General features: G+C 35.3%; 3 protein-coding genes across 3 annotated transcripts; all 3 read right to left on the reverse strand.

Moving 5' to 3' along the window:
- Nucleotides 1-6: 6 nt before the first annotated feature.
- On the reverse strand, nt 7-1,872 carry LOC130744366 (uncharacterized). The gene is made up of 3 exons (XM_057596558.1): nt 1,580-1,872; nt 543-1,471; nt 7-443 (listed from the first exon to the last, which is right to left on the reverse strand). Exons 1-3 carry the CDS (start codon nt 1,870-1,872, stop codon nt 7-9), a joined length of 1,659 nt encoding a protein of 552 aa, XP_057452541.1.
- Nucleotides 1,873-6,573: 4,701 nt separating this feature from the next.
- On the reverse strand, nt 6,574-9,008 carry LOC130744367 (uncharacterized). The gene is made up of 10 exons (XM_057596559.1): nt 8,850-9,008; nt 8,410-8,671; nt 8,157-8,253; nt 7,956-8,077; nt 7,775-7,859; nt 7,573-7,708; nt 7,334-7,488; nt 7,117-7,234; nt 6,829-7,032; nt 6,574-6,717 (listed from the first exon to the last, which is right to left on the reverse strand). Exons 1-10 carry the CDS (start codon nt 9,006-9,008, stop codon nt 6,574-6,576), a joined length of 1,482 nt encoding a protein of 493 aa, XP_057452542.1.
- A 1,675-nt stretch (nt 9,009-10,683) lies between these two features.
- LOC130744368 (uncharacterized) lies at nt 10,684-13,172 on the reverse strand. The gene is made up of 9 exons (XM_057596560.1): nt 12,884-13,172; nt 12,692-12,788; nt 12,481-12,602; nt 12,308-12,392; nt 12,079-12,214; nt 11,857-12,011; nt 11,656-11,773; nt 11,395-11,583; nt 10,684-11,314 (listed from the first exon to the last, which is right to left on the reverse strand). Exons 1-9 carry the CDS (start codon nt 13,170-13,172, stop codon nt 11,069-11,071), a joined length of 1,437 nt encoding a protein of 478 aa, XP_057452543.1. The 3' UTR covers nt 10,684-11,068.
- Between the last annotated feature and the right edge of the window lie 4,494 nt (nt 13,173-17,666).

The following is a 17,666-nucleotide window of genomic DNA, read 5'->3' on the forward strand; positions in this document are numbered from 1 at the left end:
CTTTATTCAATTGGATTTGTTGCAATATTCAATATTGATGTGCGCGCGGTATTTCATAAGTAACTTCGCATTGCAAGGTACGACAAACCTATTGTCCAATTCAACACCTCTCCTATTAGTTGTGACCCCGGTTCTTCTCCTTTTATATATAGGGAAACCATCATTATCAAAGGAGGTAACATCAACAAATTTTTTTGGGAAAAATTTGGAACACTTGCCATTTTTCATGCAAGGGGAGCTCTTATTGCTCAACCCACATGGTCCATGAACCATCATGCTTGACACAAGTTCAAACAGTTTCGGATATTTTACTGGATCTGGAAGTTCAGCACATATTACTGAATCAATCTTTTCAATTGTATTCAATTTGTCTAACGGATGCAGCCACAACAAAATATGTGCATGCGGTAGGCCTCTCTTTTGGAATTCAATAGTGTACATACCTAAGATAAATAAAAATAATATTAGTTAGCAAATGTAAAATGAGTAACTGCCTATGAGCGGTAACTACATATGCATATATGTGTCATCAAGATAATTACCTGCTATAGCTTTGCCAAAGAAATCTCCTTTCTTAAAATCTGTCATTAGGGAATTTAGCTTCATGTGAAATATCCTACATGCAACGTCTGGACGATCATAAACTTGTAAACCATACTTGCTAGTATGTCGCTGAATCTCTGGCCATTTTGGATTGCAAGTGATAGTTAAAAAAAGGTCAGGATATCCAAATGTCCTACATATTGCCATTGCTCCTTGGCAATTGTCAAACATGTAACGTCTACCACCAGTAAATGATGATGGCAATACAATCCTTGCTCCAAGGGTAGCTGCATCAGTGTCACCACGATCAACTGCTTCTTCAACGCCTGATAAAAAATCTTTACGAATCTTGTTTTGGTTTCTTCGTAAATAAAACAATCTAGAAGACTCAACCATAGAATAGCAATCAACAATAAATTGTTGAAATAGTCTCCTAGACCGAAGAATGCTCTTGCACTCGTGATCCCTCTCTTGCAATCTAAACGCAACCCATTCACGTAATGAAACCTTCTTCCGTTTCCATTGTTTGGATTTGGTGCTGTTCTTATTAAGTTTGAACTTTCTCGAATATCCACCTCTGCCATTTGTGAATATCAACGGATACTGCAAGGGGAGAAATGACACATGTGTCTCGTATATTCTTTGCATACTACCACTATTGGTGCGTAATATAATATCACGCCCACAATCAGAGCTATCAAAATCACCGACAATAAGGGCTGCAATCTCGTCATTTGTTGGCAAATCATACATTCGATTCTCATTTGAATGATCTCTAAACAATCTCAATGCAATATTAGGTGTTGATCCTGCTTCTATATGGTCACGAACTCTTCTAAAGTTCTTAGCGAGCACATTCTCCTGATCAATCATCACCATCAACTCCGCAACTAAAGTCGGGTCAGTAGGTGATCTTCGTGTGAGTTCACTAATTACATATACACATATATATAAATATATTTATATAAAAAATAATGAGATATGACAAAAAAACACTACATGGTTAAAGAGTATCTAATAAAGATTAAGAATATACCTAAAGTGATTCATCCTATTGGCAACCTCGTTCTTTGTATCATATATATATAATTGAGCAAACTTTGGTGTGTCTCCTTCGTTAGGAATGAGGCTTCCTATTCGATGATAATTTTGCCCACTGATTATAAATTGAGGAGGACCACTTCCATCATTAATCTGTCCTTCAACCTTGCCACCAATTGATGTGAAAGAAAACATGCTGTTATATGTACGTATGTGCTCAAGGAAGTGCCCACTGCGCGGATCAATCCCTTCTAATAAGTCTCGCAGCAACTTGGGAGGATCCTTCATTAAGGGTAGTTTAATTTTTCCTTTAATACAGCATAGCGAACAATTAGACTTCGATGATTTGCTTGCATTTTTTAACCGTTCTCCGGACCAAAACATTGCATCACAGTGTTTGCATTTGTTACTCATATCGCCAAGGTCAATATATTCTGTTGCAAAGGACATTAGAGATAATGAACTTGTTGATTGCTAAAAAACACACAAACATGATGCAAGGACAAAAGCATTACCTAGAAATTCAGACTCAGCAAAAATTATGTTTGTTTCATGGTAGTCTTCACAATTAACTCCTTCATTGCAATGGTTTGTTGCGGGATTAGCTCTCAGCCCTACCAAGTATATACACACAAAGGATATTTAAGCTGGCAATAATGCAAACTAATTTTGAAATATCTACTTCAAAGATTAAAAATGATTTGTCATTCCTAAGTTCATATTCTCATGAGTTATTGATCAAGCCAACTGATTTTCAAAAATGTATGGATGAGTTAGACAATGGCATCTGTTACAGAACCATTCATCAAGCAAATTTCAATGTTCTCATGAGTTATGTACATTGCTAAGTCTTTGGTATCTCTGTGGATTTATCACATTGGTTAAATATTTGGACACTAAATAATAGTTTTCAACTTTGATGCGTTTCTATTTGCATGAGGTATCTCTCCACTCCATGTGAAGATTCATCAAAATTTATTGTTGTAAATAACTACAGTTATCTAGATGAGCCACCAGCTGAATGAGATTATGGCAAAGGAAACATATTCATGAATTTCTAGCTTGGTATTACCATATCTTGACCTGGGTAACAAAAGGGGTGGTATATGTGAAGCTGGCCTTGAGCATGAGTGCTGTTAAATAGCTCTTTTGTAGTGGATTCTGGGGGTTATCTAACACCAATGATACATACATATAAGTGATGATTTAGCCTTGCACTATTGAGAGAAAAGGAAAAGAATCTAGAGCAAGGGAATAGGCAGAAGAACTTCTAAGATCAAATGTCCTACATCAAAGTGAAGAGTAAACCTCCCAATAGTAAACATGATATCCATGCTTACTTTTGTGTAGGTATGAATGAGCTTTATTTCACATATGTATTTAAAGGTTGTAGAGAATGATCAGAGGTGATTTTGAATACAAAAGGAGAAAAGTGATGTCACATTGATGAGGAGGTAACCGATTTGAGATAGGGAGATGGCAAAGTGTGATCCTATGGGTTTATCAGGTGAGCATGTGCTATACCTATGATTAAAAAATAAAAGAATCTCTAGTTTAAAATTAACAAACTATCAATAGAAGAGTTAAGATATGGTGTGGATGCTGCAGATATGCAGAATTTGTGGATAAAGTCATACCTAATTAGCTATTCTAATTAATGTATGGTGTGGATGCTGCAGATCAATTCACATAAAACCCAATAAACATGTAATCTAAAATTATGTAGTTAACATACTTTGGCTAAAGAACAGAAAATCTACTGAATTAGGAAACAAATAATGGACAAATTGTTACAGCATTTGAAATACCTGAGTAAGTATTGGAGCTTGATTGTTGATCGGGCAGCTGCCAAGGTAACACTACAAAATAAATAACCATACTATTTAATTAGTAAAAGGAAAGTTGGACATATAGTTAATATGTTGCAGCTATTAAGGATACTAAAACTTACTAAAATCAGTTCTTTTGCGCGATCGTCGGGGAGTGGGATTAGATGTTGGTTGCTTGCGTTTGCCCTTACTTCTAACCTGACCTGAAAATTTGATTGTTTTGCCATGGATTATTTTCAGATTACTTCTATCTTGGGGGGGCATTATAGATGAAGATGTAAAACCTGTGATCTGGTTGGATGATGTGCTCAACTGATGAAGATGTAAGTTCATTGTATCTGTGATTAATCATAAGAAGGAAATTATATTAGACTACATCATTAATCATGATACATTCACAATAATGATGATGATATATTGTCCATTTATCAGAAGAAATCAGAATCAAAATATGATGAGAGGATATTGATGAATGAATATGGAGATAGGATAAATTGTATCTCTTGATTGAACATGTTGATAACATAAGGCCGTTGATGATATGGAATGATATGCATTTTACAACAGACATTGCCAACAACACATTAATTAAGTATTTTGCAGGAGGTTTGCAGTGATCTTTAAATAGCAGGCAAAGATCTTGAAAAATAGATAGCTACTTCTACTCTAAACACCACTCCATATTTTAATTTACAAAGAACGTTACTAACAAACTCTGCTTCAGACTCACTAAAATCAACAACTTACTCCTACCAGTTGCCTGATTTCTTTTCTGTTGATTAATATCTTAAAGCAAATAGACATTGATGAAGATTGGATGTGATGTGAATCATTGATAACATCATTCATCCATGCATGTGTAAATTTACTTAGTAAAAGGGGGAAAACAAAATTGCAACCATGATTCCTTAAAGTAGATAAGGATGATTAAATTAGAACTGAAATATATCAGTTCAAGAACAAAAATCTATAATTTGGGTTAGGCTCACCATTCAGGGTGGGTTTCATTTTGCTGGACGTGGGCAACTCCTACTGATTCTAGATTAAAGTAGTATCAGTTGTATTGCATGAAAAATCCGCACAAAATTAAGAAGGTGATTGTTTGGTTATGGTGAAGATGAGTACAAAGTATTAGACTTATATACAATTCAGATGGTGGAAGCATACCTCTTACCATATCTTCTCCAAATCTATAGCTGCTGCACATCTACTGATACTATGATTAGGAAGCTATATTGGGTGTATCATCTATCAAGCTATCATATAGCATGAGAGAGAATCTATATAGGACAAAAAACAGTTGTTTATGAGCAAATGCTAAATATGATTTATCTTTAAATATTAGATATGGATAGCAAAAAACGGATGTTTTGAGCTATGATGAAACAAATCAGAAACCAACATTTGTGCAATTGTTAGTATATGAGTATAATTCTTATAGTAACATATATGAAGAAAAATAGAATTCAAACTTTGTCAGTATCTTCAATCTTCTTTCAGCCATGTTGGTTTTCAATTATCTAGAGCTACTAAACCAATTTAGTCTGGAAAAGAACTTCTAATGACTCAATTTTCATTTTTAAATAATCTAACATCAGACTCAAATATGGAACATTACAGCACTGCCCTCAATTAATAACAATTTCCCTCCCTTTAATCTGATAAAAATTCAAAGTTGGAGAAAATCTTAATATTAGATTATTCTTAAGATTCACTCCTTTTATATTTTTACTGTGATTCAAGTGTTACATTCTGCCATTGTAGTATGGAACTCGTGGCATATGATACTTGGTGGTGTTTGTCAATTCACACAATTAGTGTTAATCTAATTAAGAGGGAAATACGGAGTAAGTGGGAAATATATTCTTTTTAACTTTACAGTAGGATCACAACAACCATAAAAGTGCACTGCACTTTTAACCATCTTCATATAGATCATTCAATGGAGGAAGCAAACTAACAGGGAATGTAATAAAGAGAAAAGAGACTTAGAAAAAATAAGGAATATGGATAGCTAAGAAAACAAAGACCTGTCAATATATTCATGAAGAGCAGAGGTTACATAGTTGATTGGGACAGTAGCAACAAACACATGTGATACATACATATCACCCATGCAATACATGTGATGCTTGCAGGTAGGTGATAACATAATATCACACACTCAAAAGATTGCTTTGTGGAAATTTAAAGACATAACAGAAACTAACAACAATCTTCACTACTTGAAGACATCATCCTAAATTACAGAGAGACCTAGATTACATACTACATAGTCAATTTAGAAGGACAGCAACAAACACATGTGATACATACATATCACCCATGCATGATATATATCATGCAATTAGATGATAAAATAATATCACACGTTCAAAAGATTGCTTCCTGGAATTTGAAATAGATGACATGATATAACAGCACTCTTCCCTAATGGAAGACAACATACCTAATAGAAGACATAAAATACTACAAAGGACACCACTCTCATTAAGGCTGGAACAAATGGTCTTCAGTCCCAATTCCATTGATCTCAATCCATCCATCAAGACCAAGCATAGCATCATCATCACAACAGATGTCAACTGAGTTATGTCCGGATACACCCAAATTCATAATTTCATCAATAATTGCAGTTTTATACAGGCTATCAAAGTTCTCAGGTAGTTGAAAAACATCAAGTGATGCTGCATTACTTCCACCAATCCCCGGAATGGAAGACTCAGCCTCTGACTTTTCAATAAATTCAAATCCAGCTGCTAAATCATCAGTCACTGAGTCACTGTTCAATCCAACCTTTGCATAATTTGTACTTGAATTGGATGCAACTCCAGCAGCATATTTGGGTGTATGGTTCTCATGTTCATAAAAAACTTCAGCTCCTAACTCATTTAACAGCCCCTTCCCTTTTTCTTTTGCATTCCTTTCCTTGATTATATGAGCTAGTTCCTTAGCAGCCCTTTCAGCATCAGTACAATTTTTCATTTCTTCAACCACTTGTGAAACCCAATGATCTGCACTGTAATTCGTGTCAGACATATGTTCTTGAACACTGATATTGTTAGCAGCTACTACACCATCATGAGAGACAGAATGCTTCTTCAGATACTGCATACTGTCCTTGCATCCATGAGTTACTTCATCATGCCCATCATCCATGTCAAGAATCAGCTTCCTCTTGATTGGTGGTTTTACAATAATCTCTCCTGCCCTCAGTAGCAGATGAATTTACTGAACTATTTATCACATTCTCTTGGTTCTTAGGTGTTGGATCAATCACAGAGAACTTTGGTTTGAATATGGACTGTACAAAAATCAGAAATAATTAGTGCAGGTTCATTACTTATGTCTAATGTATACAGTAGTAGTGCAGAATTAAGAATAAGAGCTGCAAAGTTAATTTAATTTTCAATACCTTCTTGGGGGTAACAACCAGCTGCAAGTTGTGGAACTCATCAATGAGTTGATGATCTTCACATATTCTCATTACATCAAAACATTCACCCCCATTGAATTGATATGAACAATCATTTATGACTTGGAATAACACCTCCCTACCAACAATTTTTTCTTCAAGTACAGTTGGGTAGTCCTCCTCAAATGGGTCCTCCATTGATTGCTGTAATTGATATCATTAAATCTTTGGCATACAGATATATTAGACTTCATGATGGAATGAGATAATCTAATTTTATATGAATACCTGCATATTCAGAATCAAATCCTCGCATGATAAATTCATAAAATGTCTAGTCTCAGAGTCATGCAGCACAAATATGGAACTGGCATAGCCATCAAAGACCTCAAGTTTCAGCCGGTACCTAAACAGATTGTAATCTCATTGATTAGTAAATATCCTTATGGTTGTTTTAATCATATAGATAAACTTGCAGTAATTAATTTTATGAATAAATCCATGCCTTCTTTGCATATTTCCTACAATTCTGCAACATTTCAAGCATTCAAATCTACCACCTAATCCAAGAAGTTCAGCATAGCATCGGCAGGAGGGATAAGACCAATGACCATCTCTGATCAAACCAACAATTCCAGCGTGAACAACGAATATTCCATCCTGTTTATACATGGTGAATTTAGATGTTAGATATCATGGTATCAGAAAAAGGATAGATGTAAGAAAACTAATCTTAGTCCAAACCTCAGTGGTCTCTATGAGTTGGGTGATTGTTTTCCTAGGGTAAAGACTAAGCATCTCATCTCTGATATGAGACTGATCTTCATTGGGCCAAATATATTCAACTGGTTCAGCTTGCCTTACACCCATAGCCTCTAGTCTGAAATTTTCATAAATAGTTAGACCATGTCAATAAGATAAATGTATAATGTTTACAGGTTTATACCTATCTACCAAATCCAGAGCACCATCAAAAGTTGGATTCACAAAAAGCCTGGACACAGGTGCCATTGAAAACACATATAACTTATCTGCAAAACATGAATAGTGTTAGTGATACAAATTAAGAACCCAGTTTATAATGAAAACAATTAGATCAGTAGTGGAAGTAGAAAATATGGAATAACCTTGTTCTATCTTAACTCTCACAAGTTGGAGTGCCAGTATAGGCCTTCGTGTCCAGTTAGAGCAAAGGAAGTTGCTCAAAAACTCAGCATGATCACCTATTATAACAACCCTTATAGAACCCCTGTACAACAGAATACTCATCATAAAAAAGCTGAATCTTAAATAAGTTTGAAGATGGTATTATAGGTTTTGTTCCTGACTTTGTGTCTTGTAGATCAACAGCAATCATTTTCTGCAAAACAGCATCGCTTATCCAAATCCTCTCAGCTGAAGCAGCAGTCAACATCCCCATAATATCTGCAGAGATACACACCATTACTAACTGAACTATAATGCATACTGCTAAGTTATTGTTTTTTGAGTAACAGTGCAGGTGTCTAGAGGTCTTATGCAGATTAAATCTGGTAGCACCATTAAAATGCAACAAATTTTTCCTTAAAAAATGTAATTTACCTATTAAAGGTTGAGTGGGATTCCTGACACGTTGGATTTTTCTTGTGTCAAGAAAAGACAAACCATCCAGAGAGATTCTCTTGTCTTCAGTAAGAATAAACATGGTGGAACTGCTGAATAGCAACCTCAGTTTCTGACCCATAAAGTGATAGGTACCATCATTCCAAATCACCTTGAATCCATGTATTATGTATGCACAACCCTCTGTAACAACCTGGTTTAGTGAATGATTCTTGCAGACAACTCCATGCATTTTGTCCCCCTACATTAAACATCACACCAGCAGAATAAGCATCATATTTAAGTTGTGTACATAAAAAGGAAACAGAATAACAACTTAATAACAACAGCATATTCTGGAAAATAACAGAACAGCACAATAAACAACATAGTTTGTCTTTAAATATGAAGGTTTATTATATGGCTGTTATTACTCTTACTTTAATATCTTGGAGTATCATCTCCATAGAGTAAAAGTTCATTGAACTCAGTTCTTGAGAAGGTTCCCACAATCTAATCACACGTGCCTTAATTCTCCATGGCTTATCTTGCCTGCAAAATTCCCTAACACTATCACATGCATCAAGGAGAAGAGGCATAGTTTATGCAACTGAATAAAACCAAACAGTAATAGAGGGTGTCTTGGCTAAGCAACACTGAACTATATATAACAGAGAAAAATTAGTTTTTTATTCAAAAACTGTACTATGGGTTAGCATAAGAATTTTGATTAAAAAAAATGAGAGGAGGAAGTACAACAAATCCAGAGAGGAGATTTACCTGTTGTAAAATCCCTAAATTGGGGCTACTTGTGATACTGATTTGATACTCAGCCCTAAAAGTAATAAAACAATAACCCCTTCTAGTTGAGGAGATGGTTTCACGTTGGACTAAGCCATCTAACTAAGCAAACTAAACCAGATAGGACTTCAATCATGGATGAACTAAAGTTAGTTGGGGAACTAACACTGACTGAAGGAGCTGCACTTTTCTACACTGTACAGTATGGTCACTCTGCCATGGATGCAAAAGCAACAACAAACCATCAACTCAGTTATCATCATCTTCACCTAATCGTGAGATATGTTCGACTGGAATTTTGATGTATCTCGTTCAGTTGCATAAGGATTAAAATGATGCTAGATTGGATGCAAAATTTGCTTGGAGCATAGCTTCAGAACACGTATCTGCCATGAGTCAAGGAGTTCCTCTACTGTATTGTAAACGTGTCTTCAAATACCAAAAAATCATCTGCTTAGTGCTCATTAGAATTTTATGATTTTTTAACTCCACTCCAAAAGTCTATCAATTATATAATTTTACAACCATATCAATATGTAATTGGTAACAGAATTATTCAGTTTAAAATACTTGTCTATAACAAATTAATATATTCCTGCTTCTATTGTTTAAAAAAAAAAACAATAACAACCTATACTTATTCGGTGATTGATTAAAAAATTGTTCACACAATGTTTGATTTGAAAATCAAGTGCAAAAGGAATGATTTGATTCAAAAATTGTAATTCATAACAAATTTATCCAGTTTAAATTATTTACCTATAGCAAATTAAAAGATTTCTAAACATATTATTTAAAAAAATATAACAATAAAAACAATGATTTGTTGGGTTAGTAGATAACTACGTAATCACCAAAAATTTGATTTCAAAATATAGTACAATGAGCATTTTGAATTGCCATGTTTTCAATTAGATTAAGATATCCAATAGAGTGCCATTGCATTTTGAATTGCCATGTTTTCAATTAGATTAAGATATCCAATGGTGGTATTATTTGCTAATTGTGTAAGTATTATAGAATACATGTGATTTATTATTAGTTTAGAAAATTTGTGTGCTTTGTTTGTCTCAGTTTTGGGGCTCAGATTAATTTTGTGTCCTGCTAATGGATATCAGCTTAGCTCACTTTGTTAACACCTAGTCTCTTTGGATTAGTGATGAGCCATCATGCATGTCTTAATCCAGTATGTGGATTAACAAATATTGAATTAGTACACATATGTATTATTTAGTCTATATGATGAATAAAATGACATGATGATGAATCTTGCATTTCTTCCCTTTCTATGTCCCATACATTTACTCACATTGGCAAAGTTACATTCTTAGTGAATCTTATAATCTATGACGATTATAATTGAAGATTGATATCTTTGATCCATGATGTACATATATTCCTCATAAGTTGTATACTACATGCTTAAATAAGATAATAGAAAAGGCAAAGGCAGGAAAAAACTGAACAACATCATCTTTTATAACACAATGCTTACATCCATTAAACCCATTGAATACATGCAGCAATAGTTTCATTCTAAGGCACATGGAGTACACATTCTACCTACTGGAGATAGCTTAGTAGACACTAATACATATAATGGAGCTAGTTAGCACACGCTCCTAGACATAACTGAGTAAACACATCTCAGTTTTTAGTAAACATACACTACACAAAATACACTACACAAATTACAGTAGTACCTAAAGACCTTCACCACAATGCAGTTCACTAACATAAAAGGAAAGAAACAAACAAACGAACAATGTGATACATTGGTAAGAATGTAACATCATTGAAACAACCAACTGCATTATTTAAACCCCAGCAAGTCGAGGCAAAGTTCTACCATTCATGACTACTCCTTCTCTATTTTCACACACTTCATCTTTAGTTTCTTGGCAGGTTTGGGGCAGGAAGCACCACCATCATCGGCTTCAACAAAGGATGGAGAAGCAAAACTCCCTAAAGGAGATATGTCCTCAAGTGACTTCACAGCAGCATCAATCTCAGATTTGTTTCCAGAATAGATTCCACCCATACCAGGAGAAGTGTTGCTACTTTCTCCATCTTCCAAATTGGGGAACTTGGACACCTTGATTGACTGTACATATACATAATAAAAAGAATAAGTTAAGCACTCAAATAGACAGCCCAAGGACAGTTTATCATCTGGAATCGTACCCTTTGGGGAGTGTTAACTTTGTCAGCATCCTTGAACAGATCAATCACATTCTGATCAGCACATACTTTCTTAACCTTGTAGGAATCATCATACTTAGCTCCATGATCAGCTGATTTCTCAATTTTGAAGAGGAACTCTTTCCCAATCAGTGTCTTCAGGACTTGAGGCAACTCAGAATTACTTTTTACCTGGAGTAAATAAATAGTATTATAAAATAACTTCAACCATCAAATACTTGCAAATTGGAATAGAATCAATACCTTTGAACCAATAACTAACTCCTTGCATGTTTTCATGAGCACATTCTGGCAGTCAGTGTCAAACATGACAAAACTTGCATCCTCTTCTCCATCAGACACCTCTACCTTGACCCTAAAACTGAATTAAATTCACTGCATTAGTAAGTGGTAAAATAGTAACAACTAACTAATCACATGACTATACAAAAATAGCTAACTAACCGTGGAGTAACTTCAAGCACATTGCTGTCACATCCAGGGCAATAGTATGTGCCATCTTCAACAGACACAGAACGGTGGCAGCGACATGCTGAATACCACCATTTCTCACCATCAACCAGTCCAGCAATCTTAGCATACACCACAAACACCCCAGCCTAATATTTCACAACAGGTCAGATCACTTTTTTCTGGTCGAGTTTATAATGCATTCAGGAAACATACCTCAGCAGTTTCATGCACTTCTTGGATTTTTTTCCTAGGGAACAATGTAAGAAATTCTTCTTCAATTGTTAAGACGCGCACATCATCCTCAATCTCAGTGAGGGGAAGATCAGGATCAATCCCATGGAGAGCAATGCTTATATGTGCCAAAAAATATAAATATTATAAATCAAAGAATCAAATTCAAGAGTGAGTACAGAAAATGAAAAGGATTTAATAGTGCACACACCTGTTGCGGAAATCAACAACCTCTGGAATTTCATGATTCCACATAATCCTTGTAGCATGCATAACATTCTGAATCACAACATTTCCTACAAACAAAATTTTTATTAGAATTCAAACAGTTTTAGTGCAAATGATGTCAAGTAGCATAGAATGTAAATATTTCACACAAATAACCTTTGAAAGTCTTGATCTTAGCAAACTGGATAACAACCACCGGCATAGCTTGTCCATTCTCTCGAACATAATGAGTAATAACATCAACATAGCTTCCAAAAAAGGTACATTGGACACTTCCCCTAATTAAATCAACACAACCAAGTATTAAAAAGTATTTGGATAAAAGACTGTGTGGGGAATCATTGGTGCAAGCATGAGTACACCATACCTATGATCAGTCAGCTGGAGCTCAATCATCCTTGTAATATTTGCACCTTTGGTATATTGTTTCTCACGGGAAACTGCAGTAACCAATCCTATCACATCTGTTTTAACAAATATGCAGCAAATTAAAATTAAGGCCTGAAAATGGGCAACTAACTTACTCAAACAATAAGATAGAAACTATGAAATTACCCACCAATGAGATGTTCAGATTCACCCATGGTGTCAGAAATTTCAGCTGAGTTCATAAAGGCAAATCCATACAAAGGAATGAGATTGGATTCTTCAGGCACTATCTTTGTCCTGCTATTAAAGATGATCTTGAATTCATGTCGAGCAGCCTTGTAAACTCCAAGATTAGGAACCACAGCAAAATAGGTTATCCTGTATATGTTTCCTTCAACAATCTCACCAAACAACTTCTTTATGAGCGATTTCCTGATAGTGGCCTCAATTCTCTGGCCTTGTAAATAAGAAACAGTCATCTACAGTTGCCAATAACTGAAAAACTCATTCTTTAATACATAACAGTATAAAATCAAAACCAAAAATAGTGATAGCCACACATCATAGTATACACCATCAGCTAATTGGCATTATAAACAACAAAATACTACTGAAAACACAATTAAACACTAAAGATTAAGCAATATACAGCTTTGACATAGATGCAATTCATACAGATTAAGACATGAACCGAATAAGACCATACCTCAGCATCAATTAACACCATCTGGACAGCAAAGGGCCTCCCTGGCTCAGAAATTGGGCACATCTCCCACATCCTAACAACACGGACCTTGATCCTCCATGATTCTCTTCCATTACAAAGGATGGCAACAGAATTCAAGTTTGAAGCCAACGACGCCATGACACAAAAACCTCAATCAAAGATCGGAGTTTCGAGAAGACTTTCGGATGGATTACTCGATGACTCAAGCGGTGCCAATGGCTGGTCACCGTTTGGGTTTTTATAGCTGCCATGGTAGGAGATGATAGAGAAGGAAGATGAGAGAGGGGGGTAAATAGGGAAGAGGGGAAAATTGCAGCAGATGATTTGCAATCTGCAGAGAAGATATTGCCTACCTTGGAGGTACGACTCGGATCTCTACACAGGACACGGAAACCCCGCTCCAAGACCCGACCCTTGACCCGGCCCTTGCAGATTTCTTTTGATGAACAGTGCTGAAAACCCTCTAGCTTTAATTAGTTATAGATTACCTTTAATATACCTCAAATGTTTTGATTCATAGACGTTTATTCATATGGATTCTAGGTAAATTTCTATTATTATGATTAGATGGCAACTATTTTAATTATAAGTGTTATATTGTAAAACATGCATACTGTTTGACGAGTTTAATAACTACCACTAAATTATTGGTCAAGTGGTAAGTAAGCTAGACCTACAAAATGATGTAAGCACAAGTTTATTCATGAAAACATTTGTTGGGAGGAACATGTCAACCGTTCATCTCGCGATCTCCTCCATGCAAGACTTGGATCTTCTAGTTGTGTGCATGACACTTTTTTTTTTTTTTTTTATCAAACAAACTTTTCTAATATCTGGTCCACTCCCTCACATCAATGAGACGCGTGCTCTACTGGTGAAGTTGTGAGGGACACTCATGGATCCTGAATTTTTGGGTTCGCTTCTTAGTGGAGTTAATGAGATGCTCTCTTAGCATAGGTCACGGTAGGCCCAGGAAAGTCTAATGTGAGTCTAACTGTCTAAGGCGATTGACCTCCTTTGAAATGGTGGCGTAGGTGCCACTCTGATTTATAGTGCAGAGATAGTTGCGATCCTTCAACTTCTTTACCTTCGATTTGAAGGTTTAGTTGATTCATGCATCTAGAAGTTGCAACGTTGTGATAGATAAATTGGCGAAGTTGACTCATAAACAATGATGTTAATTTCCGCTTTGAAAGACCCATCATCCTCATACTTTCCTTACTATTCTCACTTCTGTTAGGACTACACGAGAGTTAGTTAGGGGTTTGTTTCAATTTATGTTTTGTTTTTGTTTCTACATTATAGTATTTATTTCCTTTGGGAAAAAGTATATAAATTGTGATTTTGAAAAAACAATACATAAACACCTCTAACGTTTTCTCTCTTGTTCTACCCTCCGCTTAAATGAACCTCATCTCCTCCCTCTTTCCTTCACTTCCAATGAAACTACACAACACGTTTTATCAGCTCCGGCGAGTTCGTTGCAGTTCCTTCTGGATGAGTCATTCGGCCATGGCGACACGAAGGTGCATTCTGTTCTTCTAACTTCTAAGCATTTCTTTTCCCTTTTTCGTGTTCGCGAAGTTAAAGTAACCACTTTCTCGTCTGATTCCGCTCGTAGAATTAGGGTTCCTTTCTTGTGAATTTTCTTTTTTACATAATTGATTTTGATGAAGATTTTCATTTTTCATTTGTAGGATCTCCCTACACTGGTGAAGAATCCGCATGGTGCTTAGTGCTCTTTCAAATTTCTGGTGTGCTCTCATATTTTTTATATGATTCTGAACTTGTCCCCGTAGGATAGCTAAGTGGTAGGAGCTGGGGGACATAGGGTTGGGTAGGGGAGGTCCAGGGATCGATTCCTGGCTGGTGCAATTTATCTTTCCGATGTACAAAAAACAAAAGGATTTAGGAACTTGTTCGGTTTCTCCTCTGTTATCAATCAGGCACATTGCCTTCATTAGGTGGATACAATTTTTATAAGCTGGTTTGGGTGCAATTTGTGACATCTATGATCTATGCGTGTCTTAAAAAACATCATTGCTAACATATTAGATTAGTTATGTTTTTTTGTCATTGAAACCAAAGATTAAACAAGTGTAGTAGGATAATCTAACTTCCTTTAACATGTATTAAAGGCTCATGATCGACCTGTAGTAATTTAGTAGTAGAGCTCTGTGCACTTTTCATAGGAGCTCAAATGAAACTTACATCAAGATGCAAAGCAAGGACTACAATATACTTAGCTCCTTATACACTTCAATTGATATTAAGAAAACTCAAATCATAAAGTCATATCACTACAAAAAAAATGTTATTTAGTGGTTTTTTTTTTTGCATTTAGTGGGGGTTTTCAACCCCCGCGAGTTACTTAGCGGGGGTTTTGAAAAATCCCGAAGTTACACTCCCCACAAATCATTAGCGGCGTTTTTCAGCAAACCCTGGTACCTGTATATGAATTTAGCGGCGGTTTTTAGTGGGGGTTTTAAACCTCCCTTATCCGCAAGCTTTTTTAACGGGAGTTTTAAACCTCCCTTAAATGCAAGAGATTATTTACAGCCTATAATATATTCTAGGAACATTTTTAACCTCATAATCCAAAATAACAAAACACTTCAATTAAAGAAACAAATCCATAGACAACTTACAATCCAAAATAACCCATACACAACTTTCAATCCAAGAAAGCCTACAGCTAGAATGTAAAAAACAATCTTTGAAGCCAATTATCAGGTCACAATATGAAGTTCCTGAGTCATGCTAAAAGAAAGTTCAGATTACAGGAACTCAAAGGTTACAAATTTCCTATTACTTTGTCAAGATGAATATTCCAAACTGAAAATATAGACTATTAAGTTCCGCTCGGTTTTCTTTGGAGTTTGGATTTTCTTTTCTTCTCTTACATGCTTTGCTTCTCTTCTTCTTCCTCATTTCATTATGGGTTAGGGTTTGGTAAAAAAAACTAGATAGATACATTATACAACACCTCATCAATCATCATCTAAATATCAAGCATAAATGTATCATGAACCAACCTGAATAACATTTATAACTTGCTTGGTTGCCCATCCAAATAGAGTAATACCAATTAGGAAAGAAATCAATGATATATTTTGGAGAGTACTGCATACAACCTGAAAATGAAAACTTGAGAAACTGAGATTATAGCAAGAAACTTTCTAGAAACCTTTCAGATAAGTAACAACAGTAGAAAGTAGAAACAAAGAGAGAAAATTTACATCCATCAATTTCCCTGTTTGAGTCTCTGAAAGATAAAACAGAGTTAAGTAAAGAACCTTAACTCCTGGATAAGAAGCATGTGTTTATTGGATGCACTACTGGTCTTAATTTCTTTCATTCTCAAGGTATATGCTATTGCTTACAGCATAGGTCGGTACACATCTTCTATAACAGGTAAAAAAGGAAGGAAAAGAAAGTAAGCTTAAAATGTAAATTTAGTTGGAGAACCACTCTAGTAACTGACAAATCCTACAAATTGAGCTAAAATTAGCAGAGACTATAGAAGAAGGGGCAAGTGACTGTTTCCTAAGATGGACATAAGATGAACAACACACCAAAAATCTAAACTTCTCAAAATTAACAAGGTTAGTACTAGTAGTGCCTGGATGTTCATGTGTTTGTTAAACTTGGAAGTAACATTTGTTTGTTTAAATATTTGCTACTCCATGAGCTAGCATCTTATATTAAGCACAGATTTGTCCTTAAAGTATAGTTCGAGTGGTAAGAGCTATAAGGCCATGCTCCAGCTCTAAAAGGCCAATAATTATGCTTCTGGACAATGGGGGTGAGATGCTGATTTTTCAACTATATCCAGAGGTAACAATCCTTTTTAAGATTATAAATAGTTTGCTTCTAACACCTTGTGTGCTGAACTGTAATCTTCAAACTGCTATTATCTTATATCAATGTTACAAAATAGATTAAGTAACATTAATGCACCAATGAGAACAATAATAGTATATAATATGCGAAAAAACAAGAAACATGACCTTTCCTTTATATAGAGTATTAAACCGACTTCCGTAGACCCTACATTGTGTATTGAACCCTACTTCCGTAAACAAGCATGCAAGAACCATACGAAGTGCTCAGGAATTGAATTGAACCTTGGATTAGATGCTCAAGGAGTCCAACAATATTTTTTAATTTTCTAAGCTTTGCATTGGTTTGTGAATTTTTTTTCTTGGAAAGTTTATTTTCTTTTTAACAAAATCTTATTTCTAAT

The sequence above is a fragment of the Lotus japonicus genome, chromosome 3, assembly GCF_012489685.1.
Source record: "Lotus japonicus ecotype B-129 chromosome 3, LjGifu_v1.2".
In the NCBI taxonomy this organism is placed as follows: Eukaryota; Viridiplantae; Streptophyta; class Magnoliopsida; order Fabales; family Fabaceae; genus Lotus; species Lotus japonicus.

Coding starts and splice junctions, on each gene's coding strand:
- LOC130744366 (XM_057596558.1), bottom strand. CDS start 1,872: ATGAAGGATCCTCCCAAGTTGCTGCGAGACTTATTAGAAGGGATTGAT. Junction 1,472..1,579: donor AATAGGATGAATCACTTTAG/GTATATTCTTAA, acceptor ATATGTAATTAG/TGAACTCACACGAAGATCAC. Junction 444..542: donor CTTTGGCAAAGCTATAGCAG/GTAATTATCTTG, acceptor TATTTATCTTAG/GTATGTACACTATTGAATTC.
- LOC130744367 (XM_057596559.1), bottom strand. CDS start 9,008: ATGCCTCTTCTCCTTGATGCATGTGATAGTGTTAGGGAATTTTGCAGG. Junction 7,860..7,955: donor GAGAGTTAAGATAGAACAAG/GTTATTCCATAT, acceptor CATGTTTTGCAG/ATAAGTTATATGTGTTTTCA. Junction 6,718..6,828: donor TGGTTGTTACCCCCAAGAAG/GTATTGAAAATT, acceptor ATTTTTGTACAG/TCCATATTCAAACCAAAGTT.
- LOC130744368 (XM_057596560.1), bottom strand. CDS start 13,172: ATGACTGTTTCTTATTTACAAGGCCAGAGAATTGAGGCCACTATCAGG. Junction 12,215..12,307: donor GTTGTTGATTTCCGCAACAG/GTGTGTGCACTA, acceptor GGCACATATAAG/CATTGCTCTCCATGGGATTG. Junction 12,012..12,078: donor AAGTGCATGAAACTGCTGAG/GTATGTTTCCTG, acceptor GTGAAATATTAG/GCTGGGGTGTTTGTGGTGTA.